Source organism: Mytilus edulis, chromosome 9, assembly GCF_963676685.1.
Source record: "Mytilus edulis chromosome 9, xbMytEdul2.2, whole genome shotgun sequence".
Classification (NCBI taxonomy): Eukaryota; Metazoa; Mollusca; class Bivalvia; order Mytilida; family Mytilidae; genus Mytilus; species Mytilus edulis.
In genome coordinates, this window is record NC_092352.1 from 43,848,583 (window position 1) to 43,873,530 (window position 24,948).

The 24,948-nt window shown below is 32.8% G+C and overlaps 1 protein-coding gene across 1 annotated transcript; it reads right to left on the reverse strand.

The window, feature by feature from the left end:
• Positions 1–12,786: 12,786 nt before the first annotated feature.
• Positions 12,787–22,289, reverse strand: LOC139489978 (uncharacterized). Its single transcript, XM_071276830.1, has 8 exons — positions 22,208–22,289; positions 18,123–18,286; positions 16,918–17,394; positions 16,265–16,400; positions 15,743–15,942; positions 15,435–15,542; positions 14,758–14,868; positions 12,787–13,994 (listed from the first exon to the last, which is right to left on the reverse strand). Exons 1-8 carry the CDS (start codon positions 22,287–22,289, stop codon positions 13,686–13,688), a joined length of 1,587 nt encoding a protein of 528 aa, XP_071132931.1. The 3' UTR covers positions 12,787–13,685.
• Between the last annotated feature and the right edge of the window lie 2,659 nt (positions 22,290–24,948).

The following is a 24,948-nucleotide window of genomic DNA, read 5'->3' on the forward strand; positions in this document are numbered from 1 at the left end:
GTTAAAAATCGTTGATGGTAACTTGAACGTTTTGAAATATAGGGATGAAATTCGACAACGCGGTTTCAACCACGTTTTCCAACAGGATAACTCTAGATGTCACGTGGCATGGATTTGTATGGACTATATTGAACAAAATCATATTCGAGTTCTCACTTGGCCAGCAGTACCACCGAATCTCTCTCCTATTTAAAATTTATGGAATCCACTTGGCAGACGTGCTTGATAAGGCAAAATCCACCGAAAACGCTAGAAAGCTTGCATTTGGCACTCATACAGGAGCACAATAAGATCCCTCAATCCAACATTATGACTTTGGTAGGATCTGTGCCTCAGCTGTGTGAGGCTGTGGTAGCTGCGAGAGGCGGCCATACTCACTATTACATCCCGCAAACTGGAATTTCGGATGCTGACTTTAATCCGTCCGTATTCGGTCCAGGAACTGTATTGAACGTTATTTTGTGTATCTTTGTCACATAGAACGTTAAAATAACATATTTTATACATTAAATTTTGTAATTGTTTTCTACTAAACGTAAACTATTATTTTAAATCAAAGTGTTACATCGTTTCTTTTGTTGACTAGTGTATAAGACATCATTTAATTTATTCGTCACACACAATTTTGTGTCCTTTTAACCTATACAAGTATATATATATGAATTTCTGAAATACTTGCTTTTATTTCCGGTGCAACAGTAGAAGTAGTAAAATATGAATCTGGAGTTCTGAATGAAATATTTTTCCAGGATGAACCTTTTTTTGATAAATATCCTGAAGTTTTACTGATTGACGCAACATATAAATTGAACGACTAACACCAGCCTCTTTATGGTAATTATGTGCGTTGACAGAAAAAGAAATATCACAAATAACTGAACTCCGAGGAAAATTCAACCGGAATGCTATAATCACATGGCAAAATCAAATGACAAAACACATCAAACGAATAGACAACAACAGTTATATTCCTGCCTTGGTACAGGTATTTTCAAATGTAGAAAATGGTGGATTGAAACTGATTTTATAGCGCTATAACTCTCATCAAATTCTGTTATATTAAAAAATGGCGCAACTACTGGGTCTGGTGAATGAAAAGACACTTTCAAAAATATGATGCAAATTTTCAAAAGGTATAACTCAAAATTGGAAAATGTTAAATGTATTATGACGGATAAATAAAGGCGACAGTAGTATACCGCTGTTCAAAACTCATAAATCCATGGACAAAAAACAAAATCGGGGTAACAAACTAAAACCGAGGGAAACGTATTAAATATAAGAGAACAACGACACAACACTAAAATGAAACACACACAGAAACGGACCAAGCATCAGACAAAATCCCACGAGAATAACAAATACAACATCAAAACCAAATACATGAATTAGGGATAGACAAGTACCGTGACACGTCTTATCGCAATGTGAAATTACACTAAAAAATAAGAGTAAACAAACGGCGCAACGTTAAAATGTAACACACACAGAAACGATCAATAATATAACAATGGCCATATTCCTGACTTGGTAATTATGTGCGTTGACAGAAAAAGAAATATCACAAATAACTGAACTCTGAGGAAAATTCAATCGGAATGCTATAATCACATGGCAAAATCAAATGACAAAACACATCAAACGAATAGACAACAACAGTTATATTCCTGCCTTGGTACAGGCATTTTCAAATGTAGAAAATGAAAAAATGGTGGGTTGAACCTAGTTTTGTGGCTTGCCAAACCTCGCACTTTAATGGCAATGTTAAATATAACATTGAAATGACAACATTATATTACAGGACTACAATACAAATAAATAGGAGAACGTATTAGACAAAGATGCACGTGTTTAATGAATAACAAAAAGCATCAGGTTTAAAATTCAATATGCCAAAAACGCGCCTCGTCCACTGTGACGCCCAGATATAAAAGATCGAAAGTGAAAGAAAAAAAAGGAAGATAAAGAAATGAATGAAAGAGACACAAGTGTGGTCATTCAAATCTGTCTATTCCACGTATTGAAAACATTTAATCGTGAAATTACATGTGAGAAAATGAAAATTTCAGCCGACGAGCGGTTACATGCATTACAGCTGCTTCAGAAGCTTACATACAGCAAATCTGAAACCTCATACTTTGAGAGAGGGACGTTAGATACCAGAGTGACAGTCAAACTGACAACGCCATGGCTAAAATCAAAAGACAAACACAAATGATAGTACAGAAGAACAAAACATAGAAAACTAAAGACTTAGTAACAGGAACCCCACCAAACACTTTTTGATCTCATGTGCACCGGAAGGGTGAGCAGGTACTTATGTGGCACACGTCGTGTTGTTTATGTAATTACAAAAAAAGGAACTGTATGCAGAATTGAAAACTTGTAGAAATATTATGACAAAAAACGGTCATCCGATTAAAGATAAAAAGAATTAAAGACCGTAATAGACAAATTTTCTAATATTGTTGACTTCTCCGTTGATCTAATGAAATGTGTCAAAAGTCTTAGAATAGAAAGAGATCACAGAACAATTCCCTTGTTCCAGAAACAGAAAGTTGTGCGTTCACTTTGTCTACAATTACAATCATGTACTAACCATTTTACTGGCTATGCATATAGTCAATGCGAATGTGGCTTTTTTTAAAAGCATTGGATTAACATGTAAAAACATTTTCTATTTGAGAGACAAAGCCGGAGATTCTCTTATGTGTCCCGAAAGAAGTTCTGCCAGATATACAAGATCCTATTACAAACGAAGTCAGGTTATTTTTGAACACTTTCAATCATATTATTCGGGATCAAACGTAAAAATCACAACCACACCTCGCAGACGACGTACGCGGGTTCAATCCGGGCAGGGCATATATAGGAGAGCACCAGACGAAGGATAACAGCAGTAATTGCTGCGAGGTCATTTAAAGATTTCAATCATCATATGAAACACTTTGAAATCTTACTTGATTTGTTGCATCAGTCAAACCCTTACGCAATAATAGGTGTTTGTTGATGAAATAGAACATTCGAATTTGACATTATTACTTGCTTTTTAATTTTTATAAAGACATCCAAGCTTTAACTTTAGAAGTTTAAGACATTTAAAAATTTCAGTTTCTGTTGATCATTTTACTGAAAGATTATTTTTAAATTTTTAATTAATAAATTCAATTTGAAATATTATTTTACATACTCTTCACTAGTACTACACGAAATCCCCATATAATCGATAATTTTCGTTTATATTTCACGTTTCATTACGGATCATATTGCATTTTATTAAAAATAAAGGCAACAGTAGTATAACGCTGTTCATACGGATGTATATACGCGTAGCCACTATTTTGCAGACACTGCTGCTATAAATATCACACAGGTCGATATATAAAATGATTTTGTCGTATTCAAAAAATATACAACTAATTTTGATTTGTAAACCGAAACTTTAGGTCTTAACTTTTTGGTGACATCCCATTATTCCGACAGCCCACTACTCCGACAGCCCACTATTCCGACAGCCCATTATTCCGGCAAAGCATGTCTTATGTTTAAGGGTAAATTTTCTTTAAAAATACCAACTCCGTTCTCTTTTATATTTGTTGTTGTCCGTTTTGATTCCAAATTTTTTTTTCCATGCGGGATATTTGTCTCAGTATATTAGAGTTGATACACATCCTTATTGCAACTGTTCAGTCCTTTCCCTCGTCCCTCTTCCGTTTTACATGTCTGGGTATTTTATTTGTCTTTATATTTCATCGTTTGTGTGTCCACTGTCAGTCTGTGCTGTTTTAGTTCGTTGGTGTCTTGATCTACCGTCTTTCACTTGATCTTCGGTTACCCCTTTTCGCGTATTAGAGGAGTGAGGTTTCACCACTATAAACTACATAAATAAATATATTGGAGTTGGGTAATACTACCCACCGTCTTTGGTCGGAACACTTTCTACCCCTTGTGTCATTCATCTCAGTTTTATTCAAATTGATTTTGTCGTGGAATTAAGGGACTAAAGTAGCGTCAAAATCAGAAAAATAAAGAGACAAACACATACCCAGATCCTAAAAAAATAAGAGGACAAATAGGACGAAATATGTGCTCTTACGAAAAAGAAATATGACGGACATGAACATTTCGTCAACTTTATTTATATATTCATGAGGAAAAGTGATATCAGGCCAGTGACTGTGTATATGACATAGACATATACAGTCAACGCACTTTGACTGCTCAAATAGAACGAGTGCAGTATGAAAGCCAATAACAACTAGTACAAAATCTAAGACAATGTGTGACGTTGTTGTCCCGCTTGTGTCTTTGTCAAATAACCTTATTCTAAAATTTTAGTACATTAACGTGTTTTAATGCTGAGCTAACACGTAATTCGAATCCGATTCGCATTAACTAATTCGAATTAGTTTAATTCGCATTCGAAACGTTTAACGTTCATACGTCAATTCTAATTCGAATTGCAATGCGCGTCAAATTTGCTTTACTGTCCTAACGACGTAAACTTTTATTTCGTATTAACAAAACGTATTTCTAATGCGAATTAGTTAATTCGAATTAGCCAATTCGATTCAATTCGAATTAAAAAAAGAAGAGTGTGTGAACGCGATTAGCGAATTCGATTCGAATTAAATGTACGTGTGAACGAGGCATGAGGCAAAATTGACTTCAGTTTTAATTTAAAAGATTGTTTTCAAGAAGAAAAATATTTAGATATCACTGATTTTAAGAAAAGTAATTCATATGCTAATTAAGAATCGGTGCTCACCCATTACATTAGGAATTGAAAATGTCAGATACTCAAATAATCGTATTGTACAACTCATAAAGTTGAGGATGAGCGTCATTTTTCAATCGAAATTCAATGCTTACTTCAAAATAATTTGAGGGATGAACACTTTCAGCATATTTCTAGCATTTGTCAGAACTTTAGAAAGTTAGATAAACATTATAAATCTTCGATCTAAACACAAGAAAACTTTACTTTTATGGAAAAAACTGATGATTTTATTGTTAGGTCTTTTCAATTATGTATAATACACGTCTTGTTACATGACTGTGTTTTTGATATCAATCAATGAGTTAGGTTTTTTTTTCTATTTTGTTTCGAGTCCAATTGTGACTGAGGCTTATGGTGAAATAAAGATAATTATATCATATTAGTATTGAAGTCGGCTATATCGTGTAATGCGTTTTCAGATTCAGTACTCAACAACTTCCTGTTTACCGAAATATTTGGGCGAGGGTAATATCATCAGTAGCTCGCACCATCACTGGTCGTTCTTTATTTATATGGTCTTTATAGACCCTGTAATTTGGAAAATGAAATATTCTTTTCTGTATTCGAACTACTTTGGATTCGAGCGTCACTGATGAGTCTTTTGTAGACGAAACGCGGGTCTGGCATATATACAAAATTTAGTCCTGATATCTATGATGAGTTTATTTCATCCACTGGGTCGATGCCACTGCTGGTGGAGATTTATTTCCCCGAGGGTATCACCAGCCCAGCACTTTTTGTGCTGACATGAATTATCATTGATATTGTTATATTTATAAATCAACTGTTTACTTTATTTTGAAATACTTACTAGGCTTTTCTACCTTAGCTGGATTTGGCAAAACTTTTAGGAATGTTGGTCCTCAATGCTCTTCAACTTCGTACTTTATTTGGCCTTTTCAACTTTTTTGGATTCGAGCGTCACTGATGAGTCTTTAGTAGAGACTCGTCTGGCGTATATACAAAATTTAGTCCTGATATATATGATGAGTTTATTTAGACGTATGTAATATATACGGAGTTATTTCTTAAAAAATGTTATTACATAAACGTAATACTACAGACAGACAATTTTATTTTTACCTTGATACCCTGATACTTGACTTGATAGGTGTCGGACTTATGGGTTGTCGGAGTATTGGGCTGTCGTACTATTGGGTTGTCGGACTTTTGGGTTGTCGGACCAATGGACTGTCGGACTAATAGGCTGTCAGAATAATGGCGTGTAACCGTTTTGTTCTGCAGAACAAAGGCAAACTCAAGGCAGTAAAATGGAGACAATAATACATAATCTATATGCTTTTTTATTTGCTATAATTATAAAAAAAAAATGAAGTGGTGGTATGATTGCCAATGAGACAACTCTCCACAAGAGACCAAATGACAGAAATTATTAATTATGGGTCACCGTACAACCTTTAACAAATGTACGAACAAGAATGTGTCCAAAGTACACGAATGCCTCACTCGCACTATAATTTTCTATATTCAGCAGACCCTGAAATCGGGGTCAAAAGTCTAATTTGACTTTAAAATTAAGAAGATCATATCATAAGCAACATGTGTACTAAGTTTCAAGGTGATTGGACTTCGGCTTCATCAATAACTACCTTGACCAAAAACTTTAACCTGAAGCCGGACAGAAGGGCGGACGGACTAGAAAACATCATGCCCCTCTATCATCGTAGGTGGGGTGTAAAAACAAATGTGTAACACATCAACATCGACACCACTAAATTACAGGCTCCTGACTTGGGACAGGCACATTCATACAGAGTGTGTCGGGGGTTTAAAATGTAAGTGGGGTTCAAACCTTGGACAGAAGTGTTACAGTAGTGTTACAGTATAACATAAGGACGAAATATAAAAATCAGTTGGAAAAGCCTTAACTTACCAGATGGATACAAATGGCCGAGTACTTGTTTACTTAGTACAGATCGGAGAATACTTGCGACATTGACAGCTAGTTCATTGCCACTAACAACTAATAACAAAATCATGCTTCTAAGACTAAATTATCAATTAGTACACATCCAATGAATTTAGTGTAAAGACGCTATAAACAGTCGGAGAAAAAAAACATGCTTTATAAATTCGTATCAAACGCTAGTCGAGCTTCCAATTAACCAAATAATATTATGATTATTATCATTGAATACGTCATTTGAAAAGCACGTACATTGCTTGTTTTACCGATGGAATTTTCTTGTCGGATACTACTGTACTTACCAGACGTGTAGGAGGCATCCTCGTCTCAGGCACTTACTCATGAACTTTGCAGAGTAAGTTATTTCTTAAAAAATGTTATTACATAAACGTAATAATACAGACAGACACATGTTATTTGACCTTGATACCCTGCTACTTGACTTGATAAGTGTCGGACTTATGGGTTGTCGGAGTATTGGGCTGTCGGACTAATAGGCTGTCGGAATAATGGCGTGTAACCGTTTTTTTATTATTTTGTTCTGCAGAACAAAGCCAAACTCAAAGCAGTAAAATGGAGACAATAATACATAATGCATCCTCGTCTCCGACACTGACTCATGAACTTTGAAGAGTAAGTTAAGGAAGTTCGCTGCTCAGTTTCAAAATAAATAGCTTTCCATAACACTAGTATAAATTGATAGGGGATTAATTGAGGAATAATAAAAGCCCAAAAAATATAGGGCAAAATAAAAAAAAAATGTGCTTGTTTTCGAGATATAAGCCAATTGTTCAAAGAGTTGATGCGTCAGTCGTTTCATCTGCTACAAGAGCGAGAACTAGTAAGTTTGCAGCTAATTTGATCTGAATGCATAAATACAATTTTGTTCGGAATATCGGAAAAATTATATTTCATACTAATACATTCATCTGAATATTCGGTAAGTATTTACTTCATCGTGTACATTAAAACATTAAAGCTACGTGACGGACTTACACATCCCGTTCATACACATAGGATTCAAGTATACTTTTATTTTTGCTTAGGTGCTTTGCCTAGTTGCCCTTTTGTGTTTTTTGTTAAAATATTTCTTTGTTTTTAGTGTTGATTAAGATAATAACAAAGTTTACTCTATTTTTGTAACATTTTTATCTATTACTTTGATCACACATCGTTGTCAATCTAATGGAATTTCATGCGACGTCAAACAAATGGAAGTTGTTAACGACCTTGACTGGCTATACAGCCCTCGTACAATCGGCCCTGTCTTGCGCCTTTTTTTGGCATTTAAAAAATCCAATTTTTACCTTGTGGTAATTGATATAATTTCGAATAGCGACGATTACCTATCTATAGCGACGTGAGAGGGTTACCTAGCGATAACACCATAATGAAATACATATATCTAGTGAGGAATATGACAGGTGTTATCCATTTGTCTGATGTGTTTTAGTTCTGATTTTGCCACTAGATGTTTTACATTCCCGTTTCGAAGCTCGGTATTTTTGTAAATTTTTCGAAACGTTGGATAACATTAAGTCGATTCAAAATCAGAATCTTTTTTATTAGATTTCGCAATGGTTTAATATGGATTATTCGTCGAATGACTCTTTCTAGTAATGCCACTAAACAAATAAATTAAAGTCTATCAACTTACTTAGTAACTTTCATTATATCTCGCTTTAAAAAAAAGAAGTCGGGGTATACTATTTCACATCTGACTGTCCGTCCCATATATTTTTTTCGTCGCTTCTATCTCAGGAACTACATCATAAGCATTTCTGAGTTTACGGTTTATATAAGTCCGCCAAACCGTGTGATACGTTTTCAGATCATCCTGTTTACCTACCATTTTATCATTTTACATACGATAGCCAGGTTTTTCTCAAGAACGTCAATACAAGGATTTCTAAAAAAAATAATTTCAGGGTTTACTAGAACGAACTCGTTAAATCGCGGGCATTTAGAGCTTGGTTGAAAGTACATAAATTGTTGTAGGACGAATTATTGTAAAATATTTTTCCTGGAGAATTTCAGAAAAGGTAGAAAACTACAAATAAAAGGAAAACTACAGAGTCGGATAAAGAGGGTTTTTCAGGGTCTGTTATTTTTTGTTTTCTATCAAATTCCATGATTTTCATGTTCTGTATACTATCACAGTTGCCTAAATTTAGTGACACCAGTATCTGCATTGTCTATTTTCTGCCAATTTAGGCACACCTCCACAATAGGAGTAAGAAGTCAACTATCCATCAATATATATAAAAAAAACGGTCGCACTATTCAATTATTTACAGTTTTATCACAATCCTCCACCAATAAAACAAATTGTCAAGGTATATTTACACACAAAAAAACAGATTCATCTGCTATAAAGTCAAAATGTCATCTAAGCACACTGTCTCTTATCTGCTAAAAACAGAATCGCGGGGACTTTGACAAAGTTAAAATATTTATACTTATTCAAAAAAAGTGATATCGCAGGTGTCTGAAGTATGTAACTATGCGTACGCCTTATTTTAGTATTGGTATTGTCATCTGATAAAGTTATGCCGATCCTTCTGTTTGAACCCGTCGACCTGGAACGTATCAATAATTGGTTATTAACTATTTGGAAAACAAAAGGACATGAAATGGAGTTTTTATAATCAACAGCACTGTCCTATATTAGTTATAAATAAAGTTGAATTCTTTGCCCGCTAACAAATTGAAAACTATACCTACATGTATACGGAGTATTTTAAGTCCAGATTTGTAGTATTCATATTGTAATCTTAGAAAGTCTTACTGATTAATCTACTACAGTAGGGAACAATGTGACAATGATTAAATTTAGTAGAGTCAACCCTGTGATTATGACCCTTGTATATAGCAAAATCCGAAATACACCGTTTGGTGGTGCGCCTGTCAGATGCGGAACGTACAGATAATGTAATAGGTAACAGGTGAATATACTATTGGTATCGGTATCGGATTCGACCCGGAACTTGTTAATTATTGGCAATATTATTTATGTGGAAAACAAAAGGGTCTGGAGTGGTGTAATTTTTAATCAACACCATTGTCCTATATATTAACTATATATAAAGTTGAATTATTTGATTTGTCATTTTTACCCCATGACGGCTGACAAAATTGGACCTCGTTATTTTAGTATTATAGATATAATTCAGCTTTACTGTGTAATGCGTTTCCAGATTCATTACTTTCGGACAGCAAGAGTAGATACGCTGTCTTTTTTAATAACTACATACAAATCTATAACACAGTCTCTTCATGATATCCGATTAGAAAGCAGTGCTTCCGATGCGAGGATTAAGGCAGGCGCCTTTTTGCGAATGCTGCAAAGTAGCCAATGCATTGGTATACTCTTGTTGTTACGCAACACATACTTAGCTTCACAAGACCTCTGACTCAGGTTCTTCAGAAAACCGACTGTGATAATATTAAAGCATACCAAGATGCAAACACATGCAAAACAATTGAAGGACATTAAAGATCCTGTCCTATGAAGATTAAAAATGTGGTATAACCTTGCCATATATTTTGTGGGGGGGAGTTTAAAGTTTCATCAGCAGTTTAAATTAAACGATTTTAAACTGAGACACATAGTTAGCAAAATGTCAAGATAAATCGTGAAACAGCTCTGATGAGTTTACAGTCAAGATGTCCCTTAAGACAAAAAACTACAGGTCTTCTACAAACCGCCAGTTCAATCCTTGTGAAAGTGGGGCGTACGTTTGTCTGCGGGTGTACAAGTATTCGGCATAGGTCAAAACTACCAAAAGAGGATTATCCTGCAGTCAGTACTTGTGTGTCCAGGGTTGAGTTCAATATGGTAGCAGCTACGTAGGTGCTATCAATATCTATGTAACAACTTGTCTATAGCCACATGTTCAATAGTCAAAATCTACGTAGCTACTACGATATTGAACGCAACCCTGGCTACCTGGATAGTCTAGTATTTAAATATGAATTCATCAGTTTTGAAAGAAGATTACGGCAAAGTGCTGATGAAAAGAAAATTGAGATAAGCTTTTCTATATTCTGGAAAGAATGAATTGTGTGAAAATAAGTGGAGGTACATTAATTTTACTTAAAAAGAAAACAAATGTGTGTCCATCTTTTAATATAAAAGCGATTATTGACTTATTACTTTTTAGTTTATTTAGCATAAGATGAGATGAGATGAGATATGGAGATTGGAGGATGGAGGTGATGAGAGGAGACAAACATCCAAGTGCAATACATAATATTGTATTATAACTTCTTTGATAGAAAAAAGAATTTAAATTTCATTTTAAATCACTTCAATCAAGTTTTTCTAAAGGTATTAGATATGCAGTTGTTCTTCCAATTATACAAATTAGCATATAAATTCATGCGAGTATTATTAAATAAAGGCAACAGTAGTATACCGATGTTCAAATCTCATAAATTGATAGAAAAAAACAAATCCGGGTCACAAACCAAAACAGAGGGAAATGCATTAAAAATGTAAGAGGAGAACGACGACACAGAAACGAACTAAGCATTAGACAAAATCCGATGAGAATAACAAATATAACATCTAAACTAAATAGAAAAGTACCGTGACACGTCTTATAATAGTGTGAATTCACACTCAAATATAAGAGGAAAGAAACGACACAAAAGAAACACAACGTTAAAATGTAGCACATACAGAAACGTACTATGATATAACAACGACTATATTCCTGACTTGGTACTGGACATTTTTAAAGGAAAACATGGTGGGTTGATTCTGGTTTTGTGGCATGCCAAACCTCCCGCTTTCATGGCCATGTGAAATATAACATTAAAATGACAACAAAACATTACAGGACCACAATACAAACAAATAGGAGAACAAATTGAACAAAGAATCACACGAATAATAGCTACACTCTAAAAATTGTGTTTAGAGCCTAAACACTTTCCTAAACACATTTTTGACATGTTTTAAATCTAAACATGTTTAATGTTTAATGTGCTTAGAGCCTAAACATGTCATGCTTAAAAGTGCTTAGTCTGTAAACATGTTTAGCTATAAGGTGCTTAGTCTGTAAACATGTTTAGCTATATAGTGCTTAGACTGGAAACATGTTTAGCTATATAGTGCTTAGACTGGAAACATGTTTAGCTGTGAAGTGTTTAGACAGGAAACATGTTAAGCTGTGAAGTGCTTAGACAGGAAACATGTTTAGCTGTAAAATGCTTAGACAGGAAACATGTTTAGCTGTGAAGTGTTTTGCCTGGAAACATGTTTAGATGTGAAGTGTTTTAAATGTAAACATGTTTAGATCGTAAAGGGTAGTGAAGAAAAATGTTTGTCATATTAGTGGGAGAAACCATATTCTCCCAAGTATTTGTGGTTTTTCACACATTTCTTGATCATTGTGAGAAAGATATTTCTCATTACCAGTGAAACATACATGACATAAGATTTTTTTTGTTTCTTATGAAGGTGTCACTTATAAAGAACACAAATTTCTGCAAATCTTTGAAAAGGAAGAAGAAAATCATAAGAGAAACAGATTCCATCACTCTGAACAGTTGAATTTTAAATCATTTAAAAAGCTCATCAAGTCACACTCTTACAATATTGAAAAATCAAACTGTCTCAAGTAGAGAAATATCTTGAAACACTGGTTGCAGTGTTGACATCTATAGAATTCATTAGGCCTAAATTGAGCTTTTTTCCCCCAGAAATATAGATTGTAAAATGCTTATTCATAGATAGCTCTCATTAAAACAGATTCCATACCATCACGAAAAGAGTCCTTGCATCAAATCAAGACAATATAATTACCATATCAATTTGAATGTGACCAATACTTTTCCTTTACTTCAAATATTCATAGAGTAGTAAATGTGTTCTAGAATTTCTTAAAAGAAATATCCATAAAACTAAATCTAGCTTTAAAAACAATTTACAAGGTACAAAAAAAAAAATGTATGTGATAATTTATTCCCAGTTAATCATTGAACAATCAAACAAATTTATAACAAGGTACATATACATAATATTGCTATTGTTCACTTGAAACATATAATAAACTGCAAGTATAGTCCAACAACTTTATTCTTACTAGTATATATGAACAATTTACATTTATAACAAATAAGCTCCTTTCCTACATGATTTGAAATCATTCATGTATATTCAATTGAAGCGTATTGTATTAGATAAATACCCCTTAAAATCCGTATCAGAATCTAAAGCATTTTATGTATCAATGAAAAATTGCTATGCTAATTCAATAATAGAAACAAACAGCATTCATGGTGTATAAAATTACAACTGGCAAGCAATGTATCATATATTGTCATGACCAAAACTTTTTTCAACCTAATCTGCATCAACCAGACTATAAGACCATACTTTGAATACATACTAACATAGCCTACAATAAGCCATTGCACACTTAAATGCTCATTTCAATAATATATTACACAAATCACTTTTTGTTTGCTACATTTGATAAAATTTCAAGTATGAACAATAAAATTAGTGAGTAGTTCTGATAAAAGAAAAGAATTTCTTTTAATGTTTCAAAGTAATTTACTCCAACTAATGGGTAAAACTTGACATATTGTACTATTTTCCCCAATTTACACAATATTATTTACAATATTTACAAATAATCAGGAAATTTCTAAAGAGACAGCGTTTAAAGGTTCAGGAATAAGAACCAAAGTGAAAATTGTATAGTGAAAAACTTAAAAACTATTTTATGGTCACCATTAATAGAATCTTAAAATTCAAAAAAGCTTTTGCTAAAGTGATGGCCATCTACTTGTACAACCCCTGATAAATTTGCAGAATATTCTTTTGGTGGTTCTAAATAACAAACTGGAACTTTAAACAAAGATGTGTCTTATCTAATATTGCTTAAAACACTTTTCTATAAATTTATCAGGATTAATCAAAACTGAATACACAGTTTACTTAGTCTGAAAGTACTGAAAGTACACTTACAAAGTGATTTCATCAATCTTTTTGGTAAATCTAAGGTAGTTGCTACTCATGTAAAATTTATTAGCCTTATCATTTAAAATAACATGTTGAATAAACCCAAGCAGCTGGTATTGCTTTGGGTATGATAGGTCCCATACATAGTAGCAATACAATAAACAATTAAGACTAGTAAGCACATTGTCTCCAACTTCTACCTGAATTCCATCACCCACAACAAAACAATTTGACACTGTCCTATTTTCATTTTGAAGGACAATAAGTCTTGGAGCTTCTTCTTTTTTAGTATTCAACTGCTGATCAGAAGTCTGAAATTAGAAGAAAATCTATAAGCAACTAAGTAGAAATACTATTAAAATATAAGTATGCGAACTACAGCACACACAAAAAAAACAACCCTGCAGGATAAAAGATCCAGATAACAATGTTCTGACAAAGTGGTATTAAAGCATTTATCATATACTTAAAGACTAAATAACATATGATTTTTACAGTATGATAATAACATTTAATTAGCCGAAACTCCATTTTTTTCGAATTGGTGCTTAGCTGGCTGATACGAAAAGTTAATCACATGCCTTTCTGTAACTTTATTGCATGGCATTCTGGTGATACTCTGCAAGTTGCTACGTTTTCAGTGAAAAACATTAAAGTAGTATACAAAACAATTATTTGGATACTGGAAAGTATTTTGTGCAAAATAATAATAAAAAATAAACGAACAAAAATAAAGTTAATTAAATGCATTTTTAAAAATTTCAAACATAATTTAGAAAGTTACCTTAAAAAGGATCAATATATGAATCTTATTTTGTTTCATTGTTGAAGCATATGATAAATTTTTCATATTTTATGTATTATCAACCCTTGATCCATGGGCTCTTGGGCTGATATTGAACATAGGGCTGATAATACATGCAAATAAGAAAAATGCCATGTAATAATCTTATATTTATGAATCAATTGATATATTAATAAATATATAAACTTCTTTTCAAGTTTAATATTATTCATTTGTTCAATGAAATATATATTGGTAACTTATAAATCAACTACACTTCAGATTCTTACCTGGCAACGAGTTATTAAGGGTTTTAGTGCTTTACATTTGCCACTGTTTTTAATCTCCTCTTGAAGCATTTCTAGACAGACTATAATCTCTTCTGCACTTCTCTCATCAATCTAGAATACAACAGTATATTTGTTTATAAAACTTTAAGAATAGCAAAACCTTCCTAATTATTGAATTAAACAAGCATAAGCATTCTATCTAAATTGAGGAACAGAAAACAGTTATAAATACACAACTTGTAATTCAAACTATACAGAAATAGGTAGTATGTGTCTGCAGATAAGAAACAATAATACATGTAACATGATTGTCAAATTTTGAACAAGTACAACATGAACAACCTCATTGTATTTCTTTATTACTTATAATAAGATGACTTAAACAATTTAAAGTTCACTCAAAATACATCAGAAATAAAGAAACTATGCTGTGAGCACATGATACCACCATTGCTTTTTCAAGAATAAATTTCCATAATGCCTCAATGTCATAATTGAAAATTGTTCTTTTGCTTAAAGTTATTTTTCATGTACATTTGAACGTGTACAGATACTGTTTCCCTAAATAGTAACCAGCTACTAAATCTTTGCCTACCCACCTACCCTTTTTTTGTCAAGCAAGTTAGAGTAATACATGTATTATTTTTTTGGCCTAGTTATATGAGAAATAATAATACCTTAGTTGCATCAAATATCTTATCCAGCTTCGATAACACATGATCCCAGTTAGATGCCATTTCTTTCTTATCGACAGTTGATCTCATTAAGAAGAATTCCTTTTCGATCTGAAATAAAAATAAACCTCACTTACTGCATTTTGTACTTTTTATTTGAACATATTACTTGAAAAGGTTAATTTGTTGATACATTGATCACTTAACTTTATATAAATAATTCTATTGAATCAACATAAGGCATTTTGTAATAGTTCAATTTAATTCATGATAACCATTGATGCATTAATGTAAATTAAAAACTGACTTACATAATCAACTTTACTAAGAATAGGAAACTGTAAACATATTTCCTTGATCCCAGATGAGATGGTCTCTATCACAACCCGCCTTTCTTTAAAGCTTGACCTCTGAGCTTTAAATATGAGAGCCTTGTCCTGCTCTTTTGTGGCCTTTTTGAGCTGGTCTTTCAATGTCAAAAGAGCTTCCTCTGCTTTCATTTCTGACAAGTCTGGAATGATTGGTATTATTTCATATGAAAATTTGATAATAAAAGTACTAGGCTAAATATATCTGACAGTTCACTGCCATATTCTTAAATATTCTTATTCCATATGCGCTGATACACAAGAATGATTATTGATATCCAATATATATATGGTTGTTAAATGAATCAGATTTTTTGGTATATTTTAAATGAAAGTTGTTTAGTAAAAAAACAATTCAGAATTGCATGTCAAGATGTATTTTTTATCTCTATTACCTTGAATGTTCAATCTTATTACAAGGTATTGCACTGTAAAAGATGTTTTGAAAACGTGAAAAAATCTTACCATTTAAATCAACATATTCTTTGTGTGTCTTCGATTTTTTTGCCCTTGGTTCGCTATCACTTGGCATTTTACTTCGTATATTCCATTTCCATCGGATATTTCTCATCTTTTGAGACAGCTTTTTGTTAAAATATCCCTACAAAGATCATAAGTAAGACCAATAAAAGAAATTGTACAAGTAGTCAGATCAAATTAACAAAAAATTCAGTTCAGTACCACAATTTCATGCAATATTGACAGATGATGTCAAAGCAATCCCAACCTATGATAGTAGAGACTGTGCATTATGTTTTTGGTCTGTGTTTTCAATCTGTCTCGCTTCAGGTTAAAAGTATTTGATCAAGGTAGTTTTTAAAATCTATTTAAATAATTGGTTACACATGTTCCCTATGATATAATCTTTCTAATTATTTAAATTACCTTATATTCTTTGTTGGAATGTTTAGGCTAAAGTTTTAAATAGATTACCATTAACATGATTAGTGATTCTTTTCTTTCTTTTTTAAACATGTAAAAATCCTACCAACAAGACAAATCAATATCTAATGCCTGCAGTGAAATTAAAAGGCAAATGCCTATGCATCAAATTATCAATTAACATACTATAACATATCTACCCATTTCAAATGGCTACATGTGTATTAAATACTTACCCATGGTTCTTTCATCATTTTTTGGGCTACGCATGGGTACCTCTTACACATTAGTCTACCAAAATCTTGGTAAGTGCCTCGTGATATCATGCCACCAACGGATTGCACATGGTACGCCGTCTCTTCAATAAACTTATCCCACTCACTTTGAATTTTACCAGTTTCAAGGAGATGTTTTATTGATGAAGAAAAAGACGGCACATATAATTCCAGCGGTTTTGTTATTTGACATGAAGGAACAGTTGTCTCGGATTCTTTTGATTTTGGTTGTGACACCTCAATCTGGAAGGTACCAGACTCAGACGATCCATGGTCTAGTACAATAATTGTATCACATTCGTCATTTGGGATTTCTGCAATCCCTGACGAATTAGATTGTAGCATACATGTATACTGGGATTCAGTTGTTTTTTTCAAAGATGGTAGTTCTTCTTCGTCAATCTGTGGCTTGAGTAGATGGGTTTTGTTAACCTGGACCTGAAAGCAAAGATACTTTTAAAACATGTCTTAGTTTATATACATGATACTGTAAATATGCATGTTCTGTGTGAGCCATGGCTCTGTGTTAAAAACTGTACTTAGACCCATCATGATTTAAATTACAAATTATGGTGACTTGAAGAGAGAGTTGTCTCATTGGCACTCATACATGTACCACATCTTCTTTCATCTATGTATATATATTTATAGTCTAATCATTCATATATAACAAGCATTCTGAGAGTATTGCATGGCAAAACCTAGTCCCCTATATCTACCGATTAAAAATTAATTGTACTAGAACGAAATGATAGCTTGATCTATAATTTGACATGGAGTAAACTTGAGAACAAATATTACATCGATATTTTAAAGCATAACGAAAGAAAGCTTACATGGAAAACTGACTACATGTATTTGACTGAATTGTTAAAGTCGAGGGACCACAACTCTGGACAAACTTATCAGACCCCATCAAAATCCAAAATTGTCATGATTAAAAAATATATAATGTACCAAATATCAAATATCTTCAAGAAAAAGAAAAAAAAGTGTGCTAAAGTGATTTGTGGGACTGACGGATGGACAGACAGAGTGCAAACCTAAAGCCTCTTCGACTACAACAGAAGGGGACTAATAACCACACATGTAACTTATATTGAATTATTATGTATTGTCCTGAATTCAAAATTACTTAATTGGTTGCTATCTTTAAAAGTACATACCTGTTCTGATTCATTACTGATCTTGGAATCACATGTCCTGTTAGTTTCTTTCATTTGCTTTAGCAATGTTATAATCTCCCTTGCTGGTCCAATTTTGCCAGGAAGCATTGAAAAAATGTCTTTTTCCTCAAGATGTATCAAAGTAAAACCATCAACTTCATTATCTAAATAAATTATATATAAATGTACACATCCTCATAATCCTATTAACAACATATTCACTAGTTTATATCTAGGTACATCTTTACTGTTATTGCTGGATTGTGCCTGTCAAGACCAACAAAAGTCCGTATTGTACAACATAATATGAATTTTCCCATCCAAGTAATGATATTTTTGAGGCCACTTGTATTTCAATTGTCTAGCTGAAATTACTACTGGTTGATTAGTTTTATTGCATGCAAATGTGTTAAAATGTCTATCAAATTCTTCAATTTCAAGCGTTACCATACTGAAGTACTTGGCTTTCTCTGTAACGATCATAGTTTGAATAAATCCAAATGTTGGCTTATCATCCACCAGCTCCAGTAACAGAACACTCCCAACGTAATACCCTACATCTCTGATATTTATGTATGATGTTTCTAAACCTGAGGTGGTATTGTATTTTCTTGCAGTTGGATGTACTGTCTTGCAGTGTTGCTAATTTCCATATTATCAACTGTAGGGCCATTTTGTACAATATCCCCTTTATACAGATATACATCAGACTTGGCTAGAAAGTTACCACTTTGTTGGAGGGCCATCCAACGCTGATGATGCAAGGCTACGGATAAGGCAAGAGATTTAAAATTTCGCCATTTTTTGTTTTTAAACAAAGCATGCTTTGCTTCAAGACGAGTACACCAGTGGTTTCTAGCCGGTCCAAACATCTTTATTTGCATTGGAAAATGTGTTAAATAGTGTAATTTTGCTGTAAAACTTACATCTGGAAATAATTCACAAAACATGTAATTGTGAGTAGAAATCAGCTCTTCCAATGTGTCCAAAGCCTCAGCAGATGACACAGGAGAAATAATAAGCCAAGTTATCTGCAAGAGTCTAATGAAATTTTCCCAAATTTTATCATCCCTTTCAACTTTACTTCCTATCATGTATGGCAGTAACAACATGAAAGTTTTTGTCTCAATTGCTGTCATAGGAAAAGTGTTCTTAATATCCAAAGCCCTTCTTTCTAGTTCTTGAGGTTTATCAGCTCTTTCTGTTTCATCATAGTTGAAATTTCTTATAATAGTGTTTAAAAATTTCAATGAAAAGTATTTCTTTTTATCAATAAAGTTGGTGAGCATTAACTGAAGTTCTCTTTTTACTATACCCTCAAAAAGAACATGCATAGGATCATGCAGTATACATTTGGTTACATCAAATTCTGGAACACTACACAAAACACTTCGAGATGTAATGCCATACATTTTGGACCAGTATGCTTTTGTTTCACCCCTGAGTTCATCTATTACATCACATCTATCACGATGTTCCGTCATACTCCTTAAAGAAAACTGATCACCATGTCTACTTTTCTTGATGTCACAACGAGATATGTCACATGTTCTACATGGTTTTTCTGCAAAACCCACTCCTTCTTTAAAGCCTCCTAAAAACTGTGCAGCTGGGGTATCTGCAAGTGCAAAGTACAAAACTCCATGGTATAGTTTGGGTTCATTTTTTATCATGAAGTTATGTCCCTGGTGCAATTTGGTCATACTTTCAATAAAATTTTCTAGTAGTACAGCCATACCAAATTTTCTAAGGTATTTAGCAGTAGTCATTGCCAGCAGTTGAGTAGACTGTACTTTAAATCGATACTCTGGTAAAATATTTAACATATTCCAATAAAAGGCTGATAGTTTATGCTTTTTCTTGTGTGAGCCTATTGGATTCACTATTTCAAAATCATCATGGTAAATGCTAAAAAGTAGCAAATTTTCCTTGGTTTGATGATAGGGCTGATGAAAAAATGTTCCATCAAAAATGTCAGAGTATTTAAAATCTGAATTTCTGTCTGCATTTAAAGATTCTTGTACTTCAGGCATATTCAAAATTTCTGTTAGCTGTTCAATAAATGGAACATAATACCCTAGGGCATCTTGCTTAGTGAATCTATATTTTCCTTTAACCAATTTAAGCACTGATACTTCGCCAAGTTTAACAGGTTCTGGTTTAACATAGCCAAGATTTTCCTTAAAAAATTTCTCCTGCAAAAATTCTGTTTCTAATTTAAAAAAACAGTCATCAGGAAATACTTCTTCAAAGTTAACTTCTTTTAATGAATCAGCGGGTAAGCATGCTGTTAGCTTTGTTTGTATTATGGCGTTGTGATCTTTTATTAACAATTTTGTAGAATCAATAATTTCATTTATAGCTGATTGAGTTAAGTTATGTTGTGATTTAAGCTTAAGAATATATTGAGCATTGCTGATTTTCCTTGCAAGATTGCTGTCATTTTGAGCTAACTCTGTGTCATTATTATTTTCAAATTCAATATCAAGCTCATCGTCTGACAAATTGGTTGCTTCTTCATCTCGGAAGTGCTTTCTAAAACAATGAACACGAAATGACACTGGATTTGCAAATGATGAACCACATCCTGGGGCACTACAGTGTACAATAAAATTAGGCGCATTACGGTGCCGTCTCACTAAATGTTGTATTAGCAAGTCTCTGCTTTGACAGAAAAATGGGCACATACTGCAGTTATTCATTTTGCATGCTCATGCGGTCAGCACCCTACAACATATAAATTGCTGTTAAAGATTCATGCAGTTACTTAGCAAAGTTAACATAAAATACTAGCATAAACAAACACACATTGAAATACAACTACAAGAAAATTTCTGCTTGTTTTCCTTTTTCTTACAACAACTGAACTGTTTCTACATATTTCCGTTTATACCTATCTATTGATATTTAATTTTCAGTCAAGTACTAAGATGAAATAAGTTATTGGAAGCAACTAAACTTGGAATTTATACATTGGTTTAATATCCTACTTCTTTTAAACTGTTAAAATAAAATTTACAATGCTCATTACAGAAGAATTCAGCCAGTCACTTATCTTACTATAGAACCCGACATCATAAGCACCAAGATATTGTCAAATCACTTATCTTACGATACCAAATTTAAATAGTTAGCACCAAGATCTCAATTGAATATCACCTGCAGACAACCTACACATTTTTATTTAATTTCAAATGTTTCTAATTTTAATTTTACTAAGTTGTGCTATCAATGACTAGTCACAACATATTCCCTTAATTATATCAGCAAATAAAATGTACGTTGATTATTGTATAATTCTTTGTACTCTTTTAATAATGCACAGTATGTTTTATCTAACATTCAATTATTCAAGTGCTAACATACATGTATCAGGCAATGCTAAATTGTGTTTTAGTGAGAGAAAAAAATGTAAAGAGAATCATGCAAAACAGAAACATGCCATTAGGGTATTTTTTACAATTTAAATTTGAACATCCATGTTTGAGGGATGAAATGACCCTTTTTGAGACGTAAGGATTGTACATTTATTGTAAATGTAGGGAGGTTTGGGATCTGGCTAGCATGTTTAACCCCGTCACATTCTGCATGTATCTGCCTGTCCCTGGCCAGGAGCCTGTAAGTCAGCGTTTGTCGTTTGTTTAGATTGTTTAAGTGTTGCATATTTGTTTTTTGTTCATTTTTTGTACACAAATTAGGCCGTTAGTTTCCACGTTTGAATTGTTTTACATTCTCATTTTTGGAGCCTTTTATAGCTGACTACATGTATGTGGTGGAGGCTTTGCTCATTGTTGAAGACTGTACAAAGACCTATAATTGTTGATTTGTGTGTCATTTGGTTTCTTGTGGAGAGTTATTTCATTGACAATCATACATGTACCACATCTTCTTTTTTATATTTGAACTTTGAGTGATAGTTAAAGATTAAATAATTTGCAATTACTTTTATAACATAAACCAAGGACTTATATATACGTCCCTGCATAAACACAGTCAGTGATCGTTGTTTTTTCTTAGTTTTTTCTAAATATATTTGAATCACTAAATCCTAAAAATATAAAAAGCTTGTAATGATTAAATATTACCTTTAAATACATCTGAATTATCTTTACTTATTCCTTTTGATAGCATCCATTCTACCACCTCATCAACAGATTTGTTCTCCATAATGCAAACTGTAAATATAAAGGCCACCATTTTGAATATCACGTGATTTCGTAAAAATAATTCGGTAGTCCTCGGCACATTCCGATACCATTCATGTTCGCCGAGGAGTACCGAACGAAACTGCTCATTGAAAATATAACTCAATATAACCGATTTTCCGAGAGAATAAATTAAAAAGGATAGAACACTTGCATGAAAAAAAACCCAATTATTAACACAAAGAAGTTTAAATAGTAATATTGTACTAGCACTTGTTTCGTGCGATGGTTCCCCCTTTTTCACAAGCACCTTGTCTGTACTGTAGTTCTCTCTCTGTACTTGTTAATAAATGTAAATAATCATTAAAAATTGACAGTACGGAATAAAAGACAGTATAACCAAAACTCGGTCGCTTTACCTTTCTTAAACTGTAAAGTAAAGGTCAGTAATGGTCAGTTATAAACAGAGTGTCCAAGCTCTTGGTTTCTTGAAATTCTTCTTCCCGCTTCAAATTACCACGTGATGAAAATGCCGCCCTCGGCCTAAATGTGTTGTAATTCTAAACGTGTTTAGGAAAGTGTCATAATATTGAAAGTGCTTAGAATTAAAACACGTTTAGCTTCATATAATTGAAGAAGTAGCTATAACATGTTTAGCACAGCAACACGTTTAGTGCGAAGTGCTGAGAGCCAAAACATGTTACACTTTTGATGTTTAGAAATTAAACACTTTCCTCAGCACATTAGTCTTGAAACACGTTTAAATTCTAAGCACTACTTTTAGAGTGTAACAAAAGGCAACAGGTTTTAAAATTTGATACGCCAGAAGTGCGTTTCGTCCACATATATAAGACTAACTAGTGACGCCCAGATACAAAAGTTTGAAAGCCAAAACAGGTACAAAGTTAAACAGTACTGAGGACCTATTTCCAAAAAGCTGTGCCAAAAACGTCTAGGGTTTCGGTTTGGGATAAGAACATCCTTATTATTAAGAATAATTTATACTTTTGCAAACAGTCAATTTTATAAAATGACTATAAAAAAGATACACATGTATACACAGTTATTAAGAAACATTTCTTTAGTGTGTTCTTTAAAAATATCTATTGTTTTTCTGAGTTGTGTTTTTTTGAATACAGACAGATGTTTTTGAATGGACAAACACTCACCATCCATGGCAACAGTGATACATTAAAATTGCACAATTCTTAAGATAAGAATTTTCAGTTTGTTCTCATTAAAATAAATTGTTTTTTTTTCTGAGTTAAAATTTGTTTTAATACAGACAGATGTTTTGGAGTGGACAAACACACATAATCCATGGCATCAGTGATACATTTAAATTGCAATACAATTGGAGAAGGAATAATGAGTAAAATGGTTAACGCACCAACATAAAATCGGACTGTCTGGCAACATATGTTATATCCCTTTATTGGTTTTCCTAGATTATAGCATGTATTTAGGTTAAAAAGTATAACGGTTATCAACAATTTGTTCTCTCTCCACTTACAAACAAAAAATAAAAGTGTGTTCTTATCATTTTAGATATCATAAGCCGAATTTTAAATATATAATAAAACTTGATAGATGTACCTGTGTAATAATATATTTATTTTGGCATTTAAAGTAGTCATCAGTTTAAAAAAAATTACATTTTGCACTTAAAAATATAGCTAGACGTGTAATTCAATCATTGATTTTATATATTTTTTTATTATTGCTATATTCACATGTAGGAACTTACAAAGTGAAGTTGTCACCGATACCTGAACCACCAGAACACATAAGGTTCAAGGATGTTGATAAGAAATTTGTTAAGAAGGTAATTTTTTTCAGCTTTATTGAAAAGTGTGTTCAGCACAGGTTAATAGCAAATCATGAGTTATCTCTCCTTCAACTTTTGATAAGCAACAAACTGAGAAGTTCCCGATTTACAAATTTCAATGATGAAGAATATGTTTACAATGGTCAATGATGGTGCCAATAATTAACTGTTAGGGTCAAATATATTTACTTTAGCATTCCTAATTATTCTTAAATAAACATATTGATATTATATATTTGTTTTTCGTTAATTTTTTTATATAAATAAGGCCGTTTGTTTTCTCGTTTGAATTGTTTTACATTGTCATTTCGGGGCCTTTTATAGCGGATTATGCGTTATTGTCTTTGCTCATTGTTGAAGGCCGTACGGTGACCAATAGCTGTTTATTTCTGTCATTTTGGTCTCTTGTGGACGGTTGTCTCATTGGCAACATACCACATCTTCTTTTTAATAATCAATAATGTAATGGTATTTGTTTTAAATACACGTTTATTATTTTGAAATAGCTTTTACACTGCTATATTATCGTTTTTGCTATTTTTCTTTCCACTTTCAATAAATATGACCGACCGGGACACCCTGGTTCTGACTTTGTCCCGGTCCATGCTGCACGGAACTACTCAACATTATAACGACAAAACAGTTGGAATAAGACGGAATACATTGTCCATAACATATATGGACAAAAACTTAAACAAAAACTAGCAATTGCAAATGAGTTGCTTGGAAAAGTTTCCACTGGTCAGATGACATTTTTTTCAACTTCGATTGCTTTCAACACATGTTTTGTTTCAATCTTTAAAATGTGTTTTATATTTTCATGTCACAGTTTTACATTTGATAGCTGAAAAAA

What these genes read in the sequence shown, in the direction of transcription:
- LOC139489978 (XM_071276830.1), bottom strand. Translation starts at nt 22,289, where the DNA reads ATGGAGAACAAATCTGTTGATGAGGTGGTAGAATGGATGCTATCAAAA. An exon ending in TTCTTAGTAAAGTTGATTAT is followed by an intron (nt 15,543 to 15,742) that starts GTAAGTCAGTTT and finishes TTTTTATTTCAG; the next exon opens with ATCGAAAAGGAATTCTTCTT. An exon ending in AGATATTTGATGCAACTAAG is followed by an intron (nt 14,869 to 15,434) that starts GTATTATTATTT and finishes GTTGTATTCTAG; the next exon opens with ATTGATGAGAGAAGTGCAGA.